Raw genomic sequence first — 18,668 nt, forward strand, 5'->3', positions numbered from 1 at the left:
TGATGAATTGAACAATGTGGACCCTGTTGTAAACAAGTGTAATGCTTAATTGGGTCGTCCACTCACAGTTGACAGTCTTTGTATTGAGTTTGTGCTTAAAATGTACTGTAAATTCTACAAACTGTTAATAAAGATTTCAATCAATCAATCAAACCACAGTCTATGGTGTGGACCAGTGAATTTATCTTTCCCTCCAGCAGGGGGCGGTGTGAGTGTCTTCTCCTTCACGCGTCTTTACTCTTTATTCTGGAATCCAGGCGTTGTTGACGCGGAACATGAAGTCGCGACGCTCACGTTGTTTTTGTTTTCGTTCGCGCTGCAGAGAAGAAAGCAGTCAGTGACGAGGAGAAGTATTTGTAAAATACAGTTCAGCAACATGGCAATTAAATTAGCTTACATTGTAAGACATTAACCAGAGGCAACGCATCATAAAAACATACATTTATTTGTATTCAGCCAGAGAATTTTACAAATAGTAAAAATGTCTTGTGAGATCTGGCTTCATGTGGATGTGGATGTGAGGAAGAGGATGCAGCGTGCCGCTCGAGATGTTGACGTCGTGATGAAGAAGAAGAGAGGAAGAGGAGAAAGAGTGGATCGTGTGGTGCTGAAGGTTCTGATGGAAGCGGCTGAAGACGTCCTGGAACTGTTCCATCTCACCGTGCACGACTTGGAAGATACTCTGGACCACCAGAGGGCGCTGTTGGACACCCTGCTGAACCCACACGTCAAACTGAACAGAGATACAGGTAAATACGTTTTCAATGTAATGGTTCCCAGCTAGGGATTGTCTTTTAGATTGGTCCCATTTTATGAGTCCTACTTCAACGACGTTAGAGTACAGTACTGAGTACAGTATAGTATTGCATCCCAGCTGGGACCCCAGTATGGTGACACGATTGCGTCCTTGCTCAATTTAGTGAGTCAGAAAGGATGCAGGATACTAGACCTAGAATGCCTGTGATCATTTAATTATACTTCGTAAATTTTCATGTATCTCAGGCATAGATCCCTTCTGGTAATCCTGGTAGAATTGGAATATGCGCGGCATAAATGTGATAAATGCTCCGTCTGTACTCACCCATTAAATAATTCCAAAGACGTGGAGAGAAAAATGGTCCTATAGTTTTATATCCATGTGAAAGTTCAATTATCTCCACTTTTTCAAGAGATGCACACGGACATCTTTCTCTCCGGGCGAGGGGACGTATTTGTAAACGGGACGTATTTGTCAAATCAGTTCATCGATTATTCCGGTCCCCCTCGCCCGGAGAGAAAGATGTCCGTGTGCATCTCTTGAAAAAATGGAGATAATTGACTAAATACACGTTTCCCAATTCTACCAGGATTACCAGAAGGGATCTATGCCTGAGATACATGAAAATTTACGAAGTATAATTAAATGATCACATTCTAGGTCTAGCAGGATACAGGCCTGCATCACTGTCCTGATGTGTTGTTATTTTTGACTGAGAGAACTGTGGTGGAAGTCACTAACTATCTAATCCAATGTTGTTCAATGCAAAGAAACAATGAAATTGTTAATCACAATTATTTGTGTGACAATAATCATCAACTTAAATTTGTAAATGTGACAGCCATATTAACTGTACTAGTTGTCCCCTTTCTGCCCATACATATAGATATCTGTCTGTCTGCCAGACAGTATAATATATGACCATAGGCTATATGCATGTACATGTGGGCGATTAGCCAAATAAAGCTTAGGCTGATGCCATGGCAATCGATTGGTTCAGTACCTTTTGAATTTGAAGTTGGTCGGTTGTTTTTACTTGCACAAGCAGAGCGTGCAAGTACTGTAATCGGCCAAGCGGCACTCGGCCAATCAGGGACCAAGAACAGCGATCAGCTGGGTATGTATGTCGGTACATTCCACCAGCCAATGAGAATCCATTGACCACTGCTGTATTTCAAACCTAGACAACCAGCACAGAGCTTTTCGGACCAGCAGTCGTACCAGCAGTGGTGAGCTCTGCTTGCGCAACAACAAGTAGGCCATACATGGCCTACTTGTCATCAAGTTGCATCAAGTTGTTTCTATTTTTGGTGGTGGGGCTGTTTTCTACAAGTCCTCCTACTTGTATTAAAATAAAAATCACACCTGTGTGAAGTGAGGAGTGATTCTTCATTCATTGTGTCAAGGAGCGCCCCTCAAAAAAGAAAAGAAACAAAAACATTAACACATTAAACGGTAATTTTCCTCATTTTGTTTACACATTGAACATTTGAGTAAGAGACAAATATATTTTATTCAAATCCTCTTGCTCTCTCTCTCTCTCTCTCTCTCTCTCTCTCTCTCTCTCTCTCTAGACTTACAGCCTCATCACAGCCACACAAAAACAGCCAACGACTGCAAACTTTGTCCAGAACCAGCCAATGACAGCCAACCTCAATCACAACCAACCTATGACTGCCAACTTCATCCAGAACCAGCCAATGATGGCCAACCTCATCCGGAACCAACCGATGACATTCAAACTTGTCCAGAACCAACCGATGGCAGCCAACCTTGTCCAGAACCAACCAATGACGGCCAACCTCCATCAGAATCAACCAATGACAGCCAACCGTATCCACACCCAGCCAGCGATGTGAATGAAGCGCTGTCCCCGTACAGCAGTATGGTTGAGGATGAGGATGATGACGAGGATGATGATGATGATGATAAAGATTATGACCCTGGGGTTGAGGATGCTATGAGAGAGAGCGAGGAGGAGAGTTCAACATTAAAGAGTCCAGAATTAGAGAGTTCAACATTAAAGTCAAGGGTTCATACAGGTAAGCCTGCTGTGCGATATTGTATTGATTAGAGCAGCACGTGGTTCCCAAACGTTTTAGCTCAAGACGCCACGTTGCGAGTTAATCTTTTTTTATGAAATACTTTTGTAAAATGTTGGAATTGTTTTTGAAAAAGCCTTTTTTTTTAACTTTTGTAAATCTTCTGAAATAATACAAAAATAATAATACTTGCGAATCATACAAATTGCCATAAAAACAGATGGTATGTTCTTGGTGACCCTAGTTTCCTGAGGTACTTCACTGTCCATCTACATTCTGTGTATGTGATTCTGACTATTGACCTTGCTTATTGTAAGGTGCTGGTAACTGGGATATGAGCATGCCTAAATTGTAAATTTCCTGTCACAAAAACTTCTTTCATGGTTAGGTCATTTGTCATATATGCCCTGTGCAATTTGTGTTTACAAAACCTAAAAGGCAAAGTGAAATTGTAATTATCCAAAAAACACGATTAAATCATTTGTACAACAATTATCTCAGCTAAAATGTCACTATTGCACACAGGAGGGAAACCATTCAGTTGTGAGGTGTGTGGCAGAACATTCAGAATGAAGGCAGGCCTGACGCGCCACATGACAGTTCATCTGGTGAAGAAACCATACCAGTGTAAGGTAGGTTCCATTTAAACCTACAGATCCAATGGACCTGGTCTCTAATGTCTCATTCACACAAGTATGTTTTACTGCAATTAAAATGAATGCTGCTGCGTAGTGCCGATTAAACAAACACATTCTAGTTTGCCCAAAAAACAAGGGTTTCGCTTCCAAACGCACCTGATTTCGTTTCACTGAAGGTGTGAATGCAATCCGCATAAAATCAAGGAAATTAAGCAAACAATGTGGCAGATGTCTGTGTGTAAACATGGAGTGCTGTCACTGTGTGTGGGCTGGGGAGTGGAGACTTTCTTCATCTCGTTTAAATATAAATACTTAAATTAAACAAACTAGCTCTGCATTATCTAGGCTAACTAGCTATTTTTGTTCTACTGAAGCTTTTGTCTTTAGGTATAGTAATGATTTGTTATATGTCTTTTATGACACTATGTTAAGATGTAACGTATGTTATCTCCAAAGTGAAACATACTTCCGTGCCCCAGGGGTAGCGGGAGTGAAGTCAGGACGTCAATTCAGGACCGGAGCCACTTTTGGGGTTTTTTACTCTTCAATTTGGGAACCCCTTTTGGGATTGATGTTAACTTGTTGCTATGTTGTTGTTTAGTATATAGCAAGCAACATAAAATTTTTGTATTTTTCATATATATATTGGAAGTTTTTTAGAATACTATGTAGAAGACGTTTTTAGAATCGGCCTCAGTTCTAAATGGGTTCTGTATACTCTAGTCTATACAATCCCCCTGCCTGATGCAGAGCGTGACTGGGTTTAATAAATGTCTGTCTGTCTAAGGTGTGCAAGAAGCTGTACTACAACTCCCACTCTCTGGATAGACACGTCGCCGAACACCACACGAACCGGCACGTTTGCGCCGTCTGCAGGGAAGAGTTCCGCACGAGGCGGGAGCTGCTGCGCCACCAGAGGACCACGCACCGCCCCGACAACGAGGAGCAGCCGGAGGCGCGTCGCTCCAGACCGCACCCCGCTTACAAGTGCAAAGCCTGCGGAGAGGAGTTCGCCTTGAAGAAAGACATTCTGAAACACGTCCTTACGCATGCGAAGGTGAGGCCCGCCAGCCGCCAACATTGTTAAGTAAATAAAATCAATAAACTAATGGCAGAAATAGTTGATCTACATCAGGGGTCCTCAACTAGAAATGATGAAGGTCCACAAATATTTTTTTGAATAAGACCGAGGTCCGGTCCCATGCGCGGCGTCAATCGGAGAGCGGGGCTCTATGCCCGTTTAGTATGGTCAAGCCAAGCTTATACAAATCAGATCGCCTTCCACCCAACCAATAATGGGGTGCAGAGTGCAGGCCCGGAGTGGAAATCCAAATCAGGCCGGGAGTTATACGCCCTTGGCAGGCCACACTGCGCGCGCGCATAGCGCGTGCCAGAATTTTGGGGGCCCTTGGGGGACATTTTGGGGGGCTTTGCAGCAATTTCACATGAGAAATGTACCATCTGATGTTATTTATATTATTAACTTAAAATATTTCTACTATATTCATAGTATTTCTGACTTTTTTATTACTATATTTAAAGTAGGAAATTATTAAATATGCCCTATTTTGGCAATAGTGCATTATTTATTTAATTATTTGTATATGTTGGTAACGACTCTGTTTAGTAATTTCTTATTTGTTATAAGTTATTTGTCATATCTGCCCCCAATTTCTATTTACAAAGCCTAAAAGCCAAACTGAATTTAAAATTTTACACGTTCCAATTCCAATGTTCACGGCCAAATACGGTACATAGTTTTGGGGCGTGACAAAAATTATTGGGTTAACTGTGCTATATAAATAAAGGTGACCTGACTTGATGTAGTGTAATCCTATAGTTTTTTTGCCCATTTTGTGTCAAGGCGACATCATCATCGTCATCATCGTTGTGTTGTGGTCTGTGCGGCCATCAAACCGAGGACACACACAGTCTCTCGGCCCACCTGCAGTCCCACAGAGAGTCCCACGTGTGTCACGTGTGTGGGCAGGGCTGCCCCTCCCGCTGCGCTCTAGTCACGCACATGAGAGTCCATACCGGTGAGAAACCTTTCAGCTGCGCAGAGTGCGGCAAGGATTTTGTTCAGAAGGGAAATCTGATGATGCACATGAAGTTCCACAACAAAGAGAGGACCTTCATGTGTCAGGTGAGCGGCTGCGGTAAAGGCTTCATGCAGTCCGGGGATCTGAAGAAGCACGGGTTGACGCACAGGATCAAACACCGTAAGGCGCGCCGCCCCAGACAGAGACCGCTCCCCGCTCACAAGTGCAAAGCCTGCGGAGAAGAGTTCGCCATGAAGAAAGACATTCTGAAACACGTCCAGACGCACGCGGAGGTAAGGCCCGCCCGCCAACACCATTGTTACGTAATCACACTTAATGTCATTATGTCTGTAGATTGGCCATTTCCACTATTTAAGGTATGAAAGGACTAAATATGCCCTATATCGGCCATGGTACTTTTTTTTTAATGTTGGTAATAACCGTGTTTTGTAATTGCTTTGTATATTTACGTTATTTGTCAAATCTGACCTCTGCAATTTTAATTTACAAAGCCTAAAGCCAAACAGAAATGTATTTTTTACACGTTCCAATTTCAATATTTAATGTTAGCAACATAAGGTTGACATTCTTTGCATTGGGTCTTTAACCCATTTAGACCTGGTGTAACGTACACGTATACGTTGTTTTACCTTTCATGCCGGGAGCTACCTCTGTGTCTCATATAGCAACATAATTTTTTTTTTTTGAGCGCCACTAGCCCCTCCTATGAGGGTTTAATAATAATAATAATAATATATACGATTTATATAGCGCTTTTCTAGGTACCCAAAGTCGCTTTACAGAAAGAAATACAGACATATTTATTAGAAAACTAATTAAAAGGTTTAAAAGGTTAAAAACTAGGAATAAAAATCAAAAGAGGGGCAAACAAGAAGGGTGTGTGTGTGTGCGTGTGTGTGTATGTGTGTGTGGGGGGGGTTATGTAGGGAAAGCCAGTTTGAAAAGGTGAGTTTTGAGTGTGCTTTTGAACATTTCGAAGGTGGGGGCAGCTCTGATGTGGGTTGGGAGTGAGTTCCAAAGAGAAGGGGCAGCCACTGCAAAGGCCCTGTCTCCCCATGTCCGTTTGTTGGATCTGTGGGTTTCCAGTTGGTTGGCAGTGCTTGACCTGAGGGAGCGGGAGGGGACATGGCGGTTGATGAGTTCAGAGAGGTAGAGGGGGGCCTGGTTGTTGAGGGTTTTGTAGGTGATGGTGAGTATTTTGAATTCAATTCTGGACTTGACTGGGAGCCAGTGGAGTTCGCGGAGGATGGGTGTGATGTGGTCCCTGGATCTGGTTCTGGTGAGTAGGCGGGCGGCGGAGTTTTGAACATATTGTAGTTTTTTGAGGACCTTGGTGGTGACGCCATACAGGAGGCACACTGCCAGACTGGATTACCAGCCAAGGTGCCTGGACCGCTGAGCCACGGCCCAGGCCCGGGTGTAATTTTTTAATAACAATTTGAAGGTTTTCGGAAAACCCTAGGTTAGGTTTTAGAAGGCGTTTTTGAATCGGTCTTGGGTCTAAATGGGTGACTTAACTTGACATAACATAGTAATAATAGGTGTAATGTTTTTATTTTTTTCTCTTTGTGTCAAGGAGTCATCGCCATCATCATCATCGTTGTGTTGTGGTCTGTGCGGCCATCAAACCGAGGACAAACACAGTCTCTCTGTCCACCTGCAGTCCCACAGAGCGCTGTGTCACGTGTGTGGGAAGGGCTGCCCCTCCAACTCCGCTCTAGACATACACATGAGAGTCCACACCGGTGAGAAACCGTTCAGCTGCGCAGAGTGCGGCAAGGATTTTCCACTCCAGTCATCTCTGAAGATGCACATGAGGATCCACACCGGCGAGCGGAAGTTCGCCTGCGACGTCTGCGGCAAGACTTTCACCCAGAAGCAAGTCCGGGACACACACCTAAGGTTCCACAACAAAGAGAGGACCTTCCTGTGTCAGGTGATCGGCTGCGGTAAAGGCTTCATGCAGGCCGTGGACCTGAAGAGGCACAAGTTGACGCACACTGGGGAGAAACCCTATGTGTGCACCGTCTGCGGCGAACGCTTCCAAGCCAGAAGGTCCCTGAACATTCACATGAACAACACTCACAGCGGCAACGGCGCTACGGAGAAGAGGAGGGGAAGGAAACGACAGAGCGGAGATCATGCCGTGGAGAACAGTGGAGACGACACTACGGAGAAGAAGATGAAACGAAAAAGAAAGAAAGTATGAACTAATACTGTGTGTGCAAGCATCAGAATTCAGAAAGGTGATAAATCAGATGTTTTCTTTTTCCTGAATCAATTATCTGACAAAGGTGGCAATCATTAAAAGACGTGTTCATTAAAAGCTGGTCCAATCAGCTCTCATTGAATTCAATGCATTCCATTGACCTTCTGGCTCCAGTTTGTCTCCCAGTGCAGCTATGGTGCATGCTGCGACGTAGTACATCTGTCCTATTCCTCTTTACGTATCATTGCTGTCGGGCAGAAACCTTGTATCTCCATAATATGCCAAACGTCTTTTCTTTTTTGTTAATCATACATATTATTATTCATACAAAAGTGTCACACAAAGGTAGTGAGAATAGCAGATCTAGAAGCTCACAAGGTGTGACTGTGTTGCGTGTTGTGAGCTTGTAGATCAGCTGTTTTCACAATACAAATTCTAAATAATTTTACAAAGTAATAGTTAAAGGAACGGTTTTGGACACGAACAAGGCTTCCACCCGACAGCAACCTTGGTGATGAGCAGGTAGTTTGCTCAGTGGATTAATGATCCAGTATGTTGTGATTGTGAATGTTGAGCTATAAGACTTTTAATGTTCTGTGTCTTTATAAATCACCTGAATAGACTGCTAGATTTCTATATCCACTATAAGGGTTAAACATCTTTATTTATATATACAAAACAGCTGATCGACAAGGCAGCACACCATGTGTGGATCTGAGCCTGTATATGTTTTTACATATAACAACGTTTTAGTAATTGCTCTTTTTCTTTTTTAAACGTTTTAACATTTATTTTTCATATGACAGATTCCGAGACTGAGTGGATTAAAACACCTTTTTTTTTAAATCAAAAACTACGGACTCCGGGTTTCAGAACCCGGAGAATAATCAGACAGGTGGGGCAACCAGGAAAGAACCTTAGATTTTGCATTTGTACATGTTCAGTGTTACTTTGAGGCAGGTGGTTTCGCTCGACGCACCCAAGCGCTAGGCTATAAGTCTTTAAACTCTCGTAGATTGAAAATGTCAGAATCGATAAATACATACATCTACCGTCTACAGTTCAAACTTTGGGCTACTCCTGGTTCCTTGTCATTTCAAACCTTTGAGTTTATCTTTCCCTCCAGCAGGGGGCGGTGTGACTGTCTTCTCCTTCACTCTTTACTCTTACCCCACTAGTGTGCAAATTGCAATGCTTATATATAACTACGGGTGCAACAGCTTACATTTTACTTTTAGTAATGAAACTTTGAACTTAGTGTGAGGACCAGTGAGTTTATTATAAAACTGCTGTACTTGTATCTCTGCCTTCCCTGACTTCACCCCGCAGATAAGTAAGCCTGGGACCGAGGCTAGCCTTCACCGGATAGAAACAATGAAGTTAAACCTAAAGGCAAATTTATTTTTATTCTCTCTCTCTTTCAATGAAAATATGAAATGCATAAGTCAGGCTCCATGCTAAGTTTGAACTTAGTGTGGACCAGTGAGTTTATCTTTCCCTCCAGCAGGGGGCGGTGTGATTTTCTTCTCCTTCACTCGTCTTTACTCTTTATTTTATTCAGGAATCCAGGGATTCCAGGCGTTGTTGACCCGGAGCATGAAGTCGCTCACGTATTTGTTTTCGTTCGCGCCGCTGGTGAGGAGAAGAAAGCAGTCAGTGGCGAGGAGAAGTGTATTTAAAAAAAAATACAGTTCAGCAACATGGCAATTAAATTAGCTATACATTTTAAAACATTAAGCAGAGGCAACGCATCATAAAAAACACATTTGTATTCAGTAAAAAAGGAGAGAATTTAACAAATAGTAAAACAAAATGTCTTGTGAGATCTGGCTTCATGTGGATGTGGATGTGAGGAAGAGGATGCAGCGTGCCGCTCGAGATGTTGACGTCGTGATGAAGAAGAAGAGAGGAAGAGGAGAAAGAGTGGATCGTGTGGTGCTGAAGGTTCTGATGGAAGCGGCTGAAGACGTCCTGGAACTGTTCCATCTCACCGTGCACGACTTTGAAGATGCTCTGGAACGCCAGAGGGCGCTGTTGGACACCCGGCTGAACTCACACGTCACACTGAACAGAGATACAGGTTGGTACAAATTGTTATTTCTGACAGAACTGTGGTGGAATTAACTTGATCGCCCTATTTAGACAGTCACATCCAGTCAAATCAGATTTTTTTCTCAAATCTGATCTTTTCAAGTCGCCGGATCGGATCTGTCACAGATCTGTGGGTTCAGACTGGAAGCCAAATCCAGCCTGAATCAGATCTATAACACGTACATCCAGATTGGAATCCGATTAATTTGAGTCTAAACACAATCAAGTCACATGGAATCTGAATAAACAGATAAATCAGGCTGAGGTCTACACTACAATTGTAGTGTTCCAAATGTTCAATGCAAAGAAACACAATTAAATTGTTAATCACAAGTATTTCTTAGCTCCTTTCGGGACCTTCGGTTACCTTTTCAGAATTTTGGATGGTGGTACCCTAGGGTCCCTCATCTGATATTCCACTCTCCATAGGATGCAGATTTACCTACTCTCTGTTCACGGAGACATGCTCGGTCGCTTGAGTGTTGGTGAGATGTTTCAAAGATGCATACAACGGCTTACAACATCGGAGTTGCCGTTAAGTATTTTAAATCTGTTTTTGAAATGTTGCTTCGCTGAACTTCTCTCTCCTCTCGCTTCTTTGACTTCCTTGTTGACTTCCCATTGTACCGCCTCCCGCACCGGCTAGCTGCACGTCCTAGTTACTGCCTCTGATTGGCCCGACCGCATACATGCAGGATAAAGCTAAGGCTGATTGCCATGGCAATTGATTGGTTTAGAACAATTCCAGATAGGGATGTACATATGAGACAATTTGGCCAATATCGATATCTCCGATATAAATAATGGCTGTTATGGCCACTAACCGATATAACCGATGTTGATATGATCTCTGTATTAAGAATAAAATATATGATTATTTTCTGAAAAAAAAGCTGAATTTGAAAAAAGCAATGCCGCTTTCTTTATTCCAAAACTTGGGGTGCACCATTATTGAAATGTTGGCTCATATCCCAACAGCTTGTGTAGGCTAGTATTTTCTTTTTAATGTTCCAACTATTGACTCAAAGGCCTTCCCAGCACAACACTGATATAATTTGCAGCCTTCATCATCTTTTTCAGGATTTTTTCTCCTACATAACATAATTATAATACAATTAATGATCTGCTAAATCTTTACGATAATATATGATTACAGATTAATTGGTTTAAGGCCAATATCGGCAGATACAGATGTTTGCTGATGAATCTCCCATCACTAATTACAGACGTACGAGAGACTCCTTTATATTTTATATTGTAAGATGTATAACTTAAACTTCTTAAAATGGTTTGGAACATATAATATTAATTTATTGTGTGTGTGTGTGTGTGTGTGTGTGTGTGTGTGTGTGTGTGTGTGTGTGTGTGTGTGTGTGTGTGTGTGTGTGTGTGTGTGTAATGTATGTATTTATGTATGTATATATATATATATATATATTTAGCCTAATGTGCTATGTTCAACACATAATTGCATATTTCATAATGTAATGAATTGTAATGTGCTTGTGTTTTTACAAATACAGTTTATTATAAAACTGCTGTCCATATGCTTGTATCTCTGCCTTCCCTGCCCTCACCAAATAAAAACAATTGAATTGAACCTAAAGGCAAATTTAACCCCCCCCCCCCTCTCTCTCTCTCTCTCTCTCTCTCTCTCTCTCTCTCTCTCTCTCTCTCTCCCTAGACTTACAGCATTATCTAAGCAACACACTGTCAACCAATGACTGGCAATCTTTCCCAGAACCAGCCAATGACAACCAACCTCATTCACAATCAACCAATGACAGCCAACCTCGTTCAGAGCCAACCAATGACAGCCAACCTTGTCCAAAACCAGCCAAGGACAGCCAACCTAGTTCGGAACCAACCAATGTCAGCCAACCTTGTCCAGAACCAACCAATGCCGGCCAACCTCCATCAGAATCAACCAATGGCAGCCAACCGTGTGCAGAACCAGCCAGTGATGAGTATGAGGCGCTGTCCCCAGAGAGCTGTATGGTTGAGGATGATGATGATGATCATGATGATCATGATGATAAAGATTATGACCCTGGGGTTGAGGATGATACGAGAGAGAGCGAGGAGGAGAGTTCAACATTAAAGAGTCCAGAATTAGAGAGTTCAACATTAGAGTCAAATTCAGTCGAAGGACAGAGTCTGCTGGAGACGGTAAACGAACATACGTTTCAGTTCTGTCTGGTGTGCTCCCAGTCCTTCCAGAGAATGGACGCTCTGCTCAGACATGTCATGAAGTCGTGCTGCGATGAGACACAGTGTCGCTGTGGGTTCTGTGGGGAGCTGTTCCCGTCCAACCGGGACCTGAAAGGTCACCTTGACACTCACAGAGAGCACTGTAACACCTGCAGCACATGTGGGATGAAGTTCCGTAGTATTCAGTGTCTGAAGATACACAGAAAGGTTCACACAGGTAAGCCTATACTGTGCTATATTGTATGGTATTGTTTAGACCAGTGGTTCCCAACCTTTCTATTACCACGGAGCGGCTGACGGTTCATAAAATGTTTGCGGACCAGAACAAAAAAGAAATAAAGATGTAATTTTCCTGTCACAAATTTTACATAGTCGCCTGATTGCAATTATTTGAGCTAATTGCAATTATTTTGCACAATTATCAGCCTTGTTTTTTGTTGGAAAATGTTGGCTGGTACATTCTCAAAAATAGAGGAAATAGACGATCAACAAGGTCACAGCATGTGACCCAATGTGAGCTTATTCATGCTATCTTAGAAAGCAATAAGAGGCCTGGCGTTTTGGTAGATTATTTCCTTTGATCATCATCGGTACCAGTAACTTTCACTAATTTATTTTATTAAGCTTAAGCAGATACAGGCTATAAGAAAAACACATTCAAAGGGGGTGCATACTTAGTTTAGACTAGTCATTGGTTAGACATGGGTTAAGGTTAGGCTGCCCTGTGGGAGGTTAGGTTTAGGGTGAGGGTTTGAGATAGGACTAATGAATGGTCTAACCAATGACTAGTTAAACCAAAAACTGTCTAAACTAAGGACTGCACCCCATTCAAAGAGCCTATCAATGATCTGCAGCTACTCAGTCAGGCGTACAGTATGTCTAAACTGAATGTTGGATGAATAACAGTCCTTGAGCTTTGTGGGATTACAGTCACATACTGAGGAGGTTCAACCTCTTCTGGAAGGCGTGAACACTGCTAGATGTAATATCTCCAACAACCGCAGGGGGAACGCTGTTCCATGTCCTTATAGCAGAGTGGAGAAAGCTCCTATCAAGGCATTTGGTGTGCGACTTGGGGGTTTCCAGGGCGTGGCTTGGTAGTACCCTCTGGGTGATTCGACCGGAGGTGTGAGCTTGGGGTAGTAGACAGTAGTGCTTTACAAAGCCTAAAAGGAGAAGTGAAATATCAATTGTATTCATATGGTCCAATTTCGAGCTAAAATGTCACTGTTGCACACAGGAGGGAAACCATTCAGTTGTGAGGTGTGTGGCAGAACATTCAGAATGAAGGTATGCCTGACACGCCACATGACAGTTCATCAGGTGGAGAAACCACACCAGTGTAAGGTAGGTTCCATTTAAACCCTACAGATCCAATGGGCCTGGTCTCTAATGTCACATTCACACCCAGATGTTTTACTGCAATTAACACAATTGTCCTTTCTAATCAAACCGTAGGTGGCCTTGGACGTGTATACACGTGACACGTCTAGGGCTTTTTTATTGATATAAAAAAAAGTCGCTTTTATTTGTTTGTTTTTTGGGTGGCCTCTCCATCTGCACCGTACTCCTTGCTGTTCCGCGCATGCGCATTGCCCTTTCACTTCCTTGTTTACGACTCAGAAGGAATGGCTCGTATCTCCTAATCTAGAACTCTCCATGGTTTTTCTCACACTTATGCCAGTGTGCCAGTGATCACCCTCTCAGGTTGCCTACCCCTGCTCTATACAGTCATCCTGCCTGATGCAGAGCGTGTCTGTACTCAAACTGCCGTGCTCCCTCATGTGATTGAGTTCAGCCCTGGGTTTAATAAATGTCTCTGTCTGTCTAAGGTGTGCAAGAAGGAGTACTACCACTGGCAGTCTCTGGATAGACACGCCGCCGAACACTACAGGAACCGGCACGTTTGCGCCGTCTGCAGGGAAGAGTTCCGCACGAGGCGGGAGCTCCTGCGCCACCAGAGGACCACACACCGTCCCGACAACGAGGAGCAGCCGGAGGCGGGCCGCCCCAGACAGCACCCCGCTTATAAGTGCAAAGCCTGCGGAGAAGAGTTTTCCATGAAGAAAGACATTCTGAAACACGTCCGGACGCACGCGAAGGTAAGACCCCCCCTGCCGTCACCATTGTTACGTAATCGCCCGTTCACAATTTTATTGAAATAATCGCGGTTATCACAATGACAAAAAAATGGGAATGGCAGAAATAGCAGATCTACAAGCTCCAAGTTTGTAGATTGGCTATTACTAAATAAGCCCTATATCGGCCACAGTACATTATTTATTTTTATATGTTGGTAAGGCCTAAAAAACAACAACTTTGGTTTCCGGTTGCCGACCGACTCTATTAAATATGCGCGACCCATATTATTTTATTGGCATTTGGTGAAAAAAAAAAAAAAAAAAGCTCAGAATACGACCGAGTCAAGACCAAAAAGGTCTTTGATCATTAAAATTCTCTTTGATGAGACCATCAGGACACGCGACCTCATCCTACGTTATAAAAAATGTAATCCAAGTAGGAATAGTTGTAGAACCACTATCGTTTGTAACAACACTGTCAACACAGCGCGCTGTGCGCCGCCATGTTGCTCAGCTCTGACCGGGGAGCGGAGCGCAGCCTCTAGACTAGAGCTGTTTAAAGACAGAGAGTGACGACAATGGACTGATCAATGACGCATGCAGCCCCACGAATAAGCAGTGAACGGAGATGTCGCAACTCTCTCAACTAAACCGCGCTGCCTCCGACAGAAATATTCAGGGGAACATGTTTTAACGTGACATGCAGACCCGGTTCAATGGGAAACACAAACACACATTGAATAACACACGCCGATATTGTTGTGTTTCTGTTGCGTGTGTGTTGTGGTGCCACTGCCACCGCACATTAAAATGCCACCAAAAAAAAGCCAAAAGCCAACCGCAGGGCAGCAGAAAATATCAGCAACCCTATTTTCTAAACCTGCTGCCTCTACTCCAGGTATATGCCACTGTGTAATGAAAACAATGTAAAGTTGTATTAACCATTAAAACTGCCACAGTTATTTCACATAGCCAAAATATGAAATATGTAGAAGCCTATCCATCATTGCCGTAGGATTTTTTTTTTTAATCCTTGCTACCCATCCTTCCCACGAAAAAATAAATAAGTAAAATAAAATAAAATAAATTCCTTGCTACCCATCCTTCCCACGAAAAAATAAAATAAAAAATAAAATAAAATAAATTCCCTACCTACTCAGCCCAAAAATGACAGCCAATCGGAAACCAATTTTTTTTTTTTTAGGCCTAACGACCGTGTTGAGTAATTTATTTGTTTACTTGACTCTTTTTTTACGTATATATATACGGACCCTGACGCTAGGTGGCGTCATATCCCAGGTCTGTATATATATATACGCACCCCAACGTATACTCTGTCTATATAATGGCATAATGAAATCATTATATCACAATTATTTGCACAACGATATCTTTTATGATCGTGCCAACCCCATAAGAATGGGAATCAAGCTTTATTGTCACATAACAGTCAGTCTGTGGACAATATGGAAACCCATTGGCAAAAAAAGGAAAAACAGTGCCCTGTGCTGTTTGTTTCCTCAGCTCAGAATCTGTTCTTGAGAGATTAGTGTGTGGGCAACTAACTTATGGTCTATTTTGATCAGTGAATGTATTTTAACTCTAGTTTTTATAGTATTGCTTTTTTATGTTATTTTAATTATGCTGTATTTTTATGTTATTTTAATTATGCTGTATTTTTATGATTTTTAGGTATATATTTATTTTACTATGTTGTATTTTATGAGGTGTTTATGATGATATTTTGAATGGAAAGCACCTTGAGTCAACTACTGTTGTTTTTAACCTATTAGAACCAGGGAGGCATCTGTGTGTGTCATTTTAGATTTTAGATGTTAATCACTTTAACTATTATTTCATACTTTAGCTATTAAAAAAATAGAAAAGTTGTGACACAAGGTGCGGTACTCTACCTCCAGGAGGTTGGCTTCACTGGAGCCGAGGAGGCGGGGGGGGGGGGGCATAAGATCAGAGAGGTAGGGGGGAGCCAGGTTGTTGTATTCTTTGCAGGTGGTGAGCAGAATGTGTAACGTGGTCTCTGGAGCGTGTACTGGTGAGCAGACGGGCAGCTGAGTTTTGGACATATCTTTTTAAAGTTATCACTTTTAACTTTTAACAAATCTTTGCTTCTGGGGCGTGCTTGACAGGAAAAAACTAAACGAGAACCACGTATATAGCAATATAAGGTTGACATAATATAAGGTGTTCCGGTGTAATGTTGTTTTTCCCCCCCTTTTTGTGTCAAGGAGTCATCGCCATCGTCATCATCGTTGTGTTGTGGTCTGTGCGGCCATCAAACCGAGGACACGCACAGTCTCTCGGTCCACCTGCAGTCCCATATAGAGCTGAGCCACGTGTGTCACGTGTGTGGGAAGGGCTGCCCCTCTAACTCCGCTCTAGACATGCACATGAGAGTCCACACCGGTGAGAAACCGTTTAGCTGCGCAGAGTGCGGCAAGGATTTTCCACTCCAGTCATCTCTGAAGATGCACATGAGGATCCACACCGGCGAGCGGAAGTTCGCCTGCGACGTCTGTGGCAAGGCTTTCCTCCAGAAGCATGTCCGGGACAGACACCTGAAGTTCCACAACAAAGAGAGGACCTTCATGTGTCGGGTAATCGGCTGCGGTAAAGGCTTCATGCAGGCCGTGGACCTGCAGAGGCATGAGTTGACGCACACCGGGGAGAAACCCTACGTATGCACCGTCTGCGGCAGCCGCTTCCAAGCCAAAAGGTCCCTGAACATTCACATGAACAGCACTCACAGCGGCAATGGCACTACGGAGAAGAGGAGGGGAAGGAAACGACAGAGCGGAGATAATGTTGTGGAGAACAGTGGAGACGACACTACGGAGAAGACGGTGAAACGAAAAAGAAAGTATGAACATTGATACGAACACTCATGCTGGAGATCACAGCGAGGAGAAGACTGCAGACGGTGCTAAAGAGAAGAAAAGAGGAGGGGAATAACACGAGAGAAAGAAACAAAAGGAGACCTTTGTTAATCCCAGCTAAACAATTTTGACAAAATAATAGTTAAAGGAACTGTTTTGGACACGAACAAGGTTTTCACTCGTCAGCAACCTTGGTGATGAGGAGGTTGTTTGCTCAGTGGATTAATGATCCAGTATGTTGTGAATGTTGAGTTGTAAGACTATTAATGGTCTGTGTCTTTATAAATCACCTGAATAGACTTCTAGATTATATATCCACTACGAGGGTTAAACATCTTTATTGCTAATATTCCACACTAGAAAGAAGTCGTAAATGTTTACTGTTCAGAGCCTGTTGTGTTGACATTATAAAACCAAGCAGAAATGCAACCAGTATTTGGGTGAGTCTTAATATATTTAGCAAATCAATATATCTTTCTGGCCAAAATACGTGAGGTGGGGATGCGTCCAGCCGTCCACTAGGGAAAGTTGGCTATCTTCATCACAGAACCATCTTTGTATATAGTGAGTAGCGAAATCGTTGTTTTTATTTTAGCAGAAGTCGAGAGGCTGTGCTGCATGTCATGCGGCGGCAGGGAATGGGGAGTCGCATAGCCTTCTATGGAGCCAGCGCTAGGTCCCTCCCTGGAGCCAGCGCTAGGTCCCTCCCTGGCACCAAATACTTTCAGTCCAGTGCCGAATCTGTTAATTTGGGGTCCTGGACATGAAAACGTTTGAGAACCACTGTCCTCATCGATAAGAGGCCACCTGCATGGTGCTTACAGTGCAGTGGAAGGCGAACTGCTCAGCCACAACACTGGATCAGCCAGGCTCATCTGATTACATTTTCTATCCTTGGAGTTGACCTTGTATGCTCTGTGAACTCTGATTTAGCTTTTACCGACTTTCACATGACGGTGTCTGTCTCCTGAGAACCTCTAAGGAGAATTCCATACTAGAAGGCTTTCTTACCTTTATTTGTAGTTGTTACGTCTCCTACCAGAGAGGTCCAGGTGTTATTTTGTGCAAAAGCGCATTATTGGCTATTTCCCCTACCATAAGCCCTCAATGAATTGCATTGAATCCCTCAAATTGAATGGGCTATGGGGTGTTGTGCTAATTTGCTTATTTCCATCGCTCAAAAAATCATCAAAGCGGCACACTTTAATACTTATTTAGATGGAAATAAGCAAATTAGCATAAACACCCAATCCCCATTGAGGGCTTATGGTAGGGGAAATAGCAGTTGATGGTAAAGAATTAATTAAATGTATAGTTCCGTGTCATGCCACCGTTTGCCACGACTTAAAGATAAACTGATATGATAGTATAGTTTTCCAGTGGCTCATGTCCACTACAGATGGCGCGCCTCCATTATTGTAACAGTTTTTTGTTTTTTGTTCCTAACTACTTCCTAAAGTTCACCCTCCAAAAATACTTATTTTCCATTCAATTGAATTCAACACTCCATCTATGTTAAGCCTTGAATTCATGGAGATTGTTTTGTTTATGTCGCATGTCCTGAGCCAATATTAATGAATGACTGGTGTAGTTTTCTACCTCTATGACTATTACCAGTCATCAAATTATTGCCGTAGGAATGCGACAAACAAAATCTCTGAATTCAAGGCCTCATAGGGTGT

General features: G+C 42.8%; 2 protein-coding genes across 2 annotated transcripts; both read left to right on the forward strand.

Annotated features, from left to right (window-relative positions):
• Positions 1–356: 356 nt before the first annotated feature.
• LOC310867714 (uncharacterized protein) lies at positions 357–7,872 on the forward strand. The gene is made up of 6 exons (XM_083777829.1): positions 357–749; positions 2,332–2,799; positions 3,325–3,431; positions 4,225–4,494; positions 5,302–5,772; positions 7,077–7,872. The coding sequence occupies exons 1-6, from the start codon at positions 482–484 to the stop codon at positions 7,707–7,709; spliced, it is 2,217 nt and encodes a 738-aa protein (XP_083633955.1). The 5' UTR covers positions 357–481; the 3' UTR covers positions 7,710–7,872.
• Positions 7,873–9,521: 1,649 nt separating this feature from the next.
• Positions 9,522–17,033, forward strand: LOC310859771 (uncharacterized protein; the record flags this gene model as incomplete). Its single annotated transcript, XM_083766496.1, has 5 exons — positions 9,522–9,789; positions 11,542–12,228; positions 13,252–13,358; positions 13,844–14,113; positions 16,339–17,033. The coding sequence occupies 5 exons, from the start codon at positions 9,522–9,524 to the stop codon at positions 16,981–16,983; spliced, it is 1,977 nt and encodes a 658-aa protein (XP_083622622.1). The 3' UTR covers positions 16,984–17,033.
• Between the last annotated feature and the right edge of the window lie 1,635 nt (positions 17,034–18,668).

This window comes from Protomyctophum parallelum, assembly GCF_964188405.1.
Source record: "Protomyctophum parallelum genome assembly, chromosome: 1".
Lineage (NCBI taxonomy): Eukaryota > Metazoa > Chordata > Actinopteri > Myctophiformes > Myctophidae > Protomyctophum > Protomyctophum parallelum.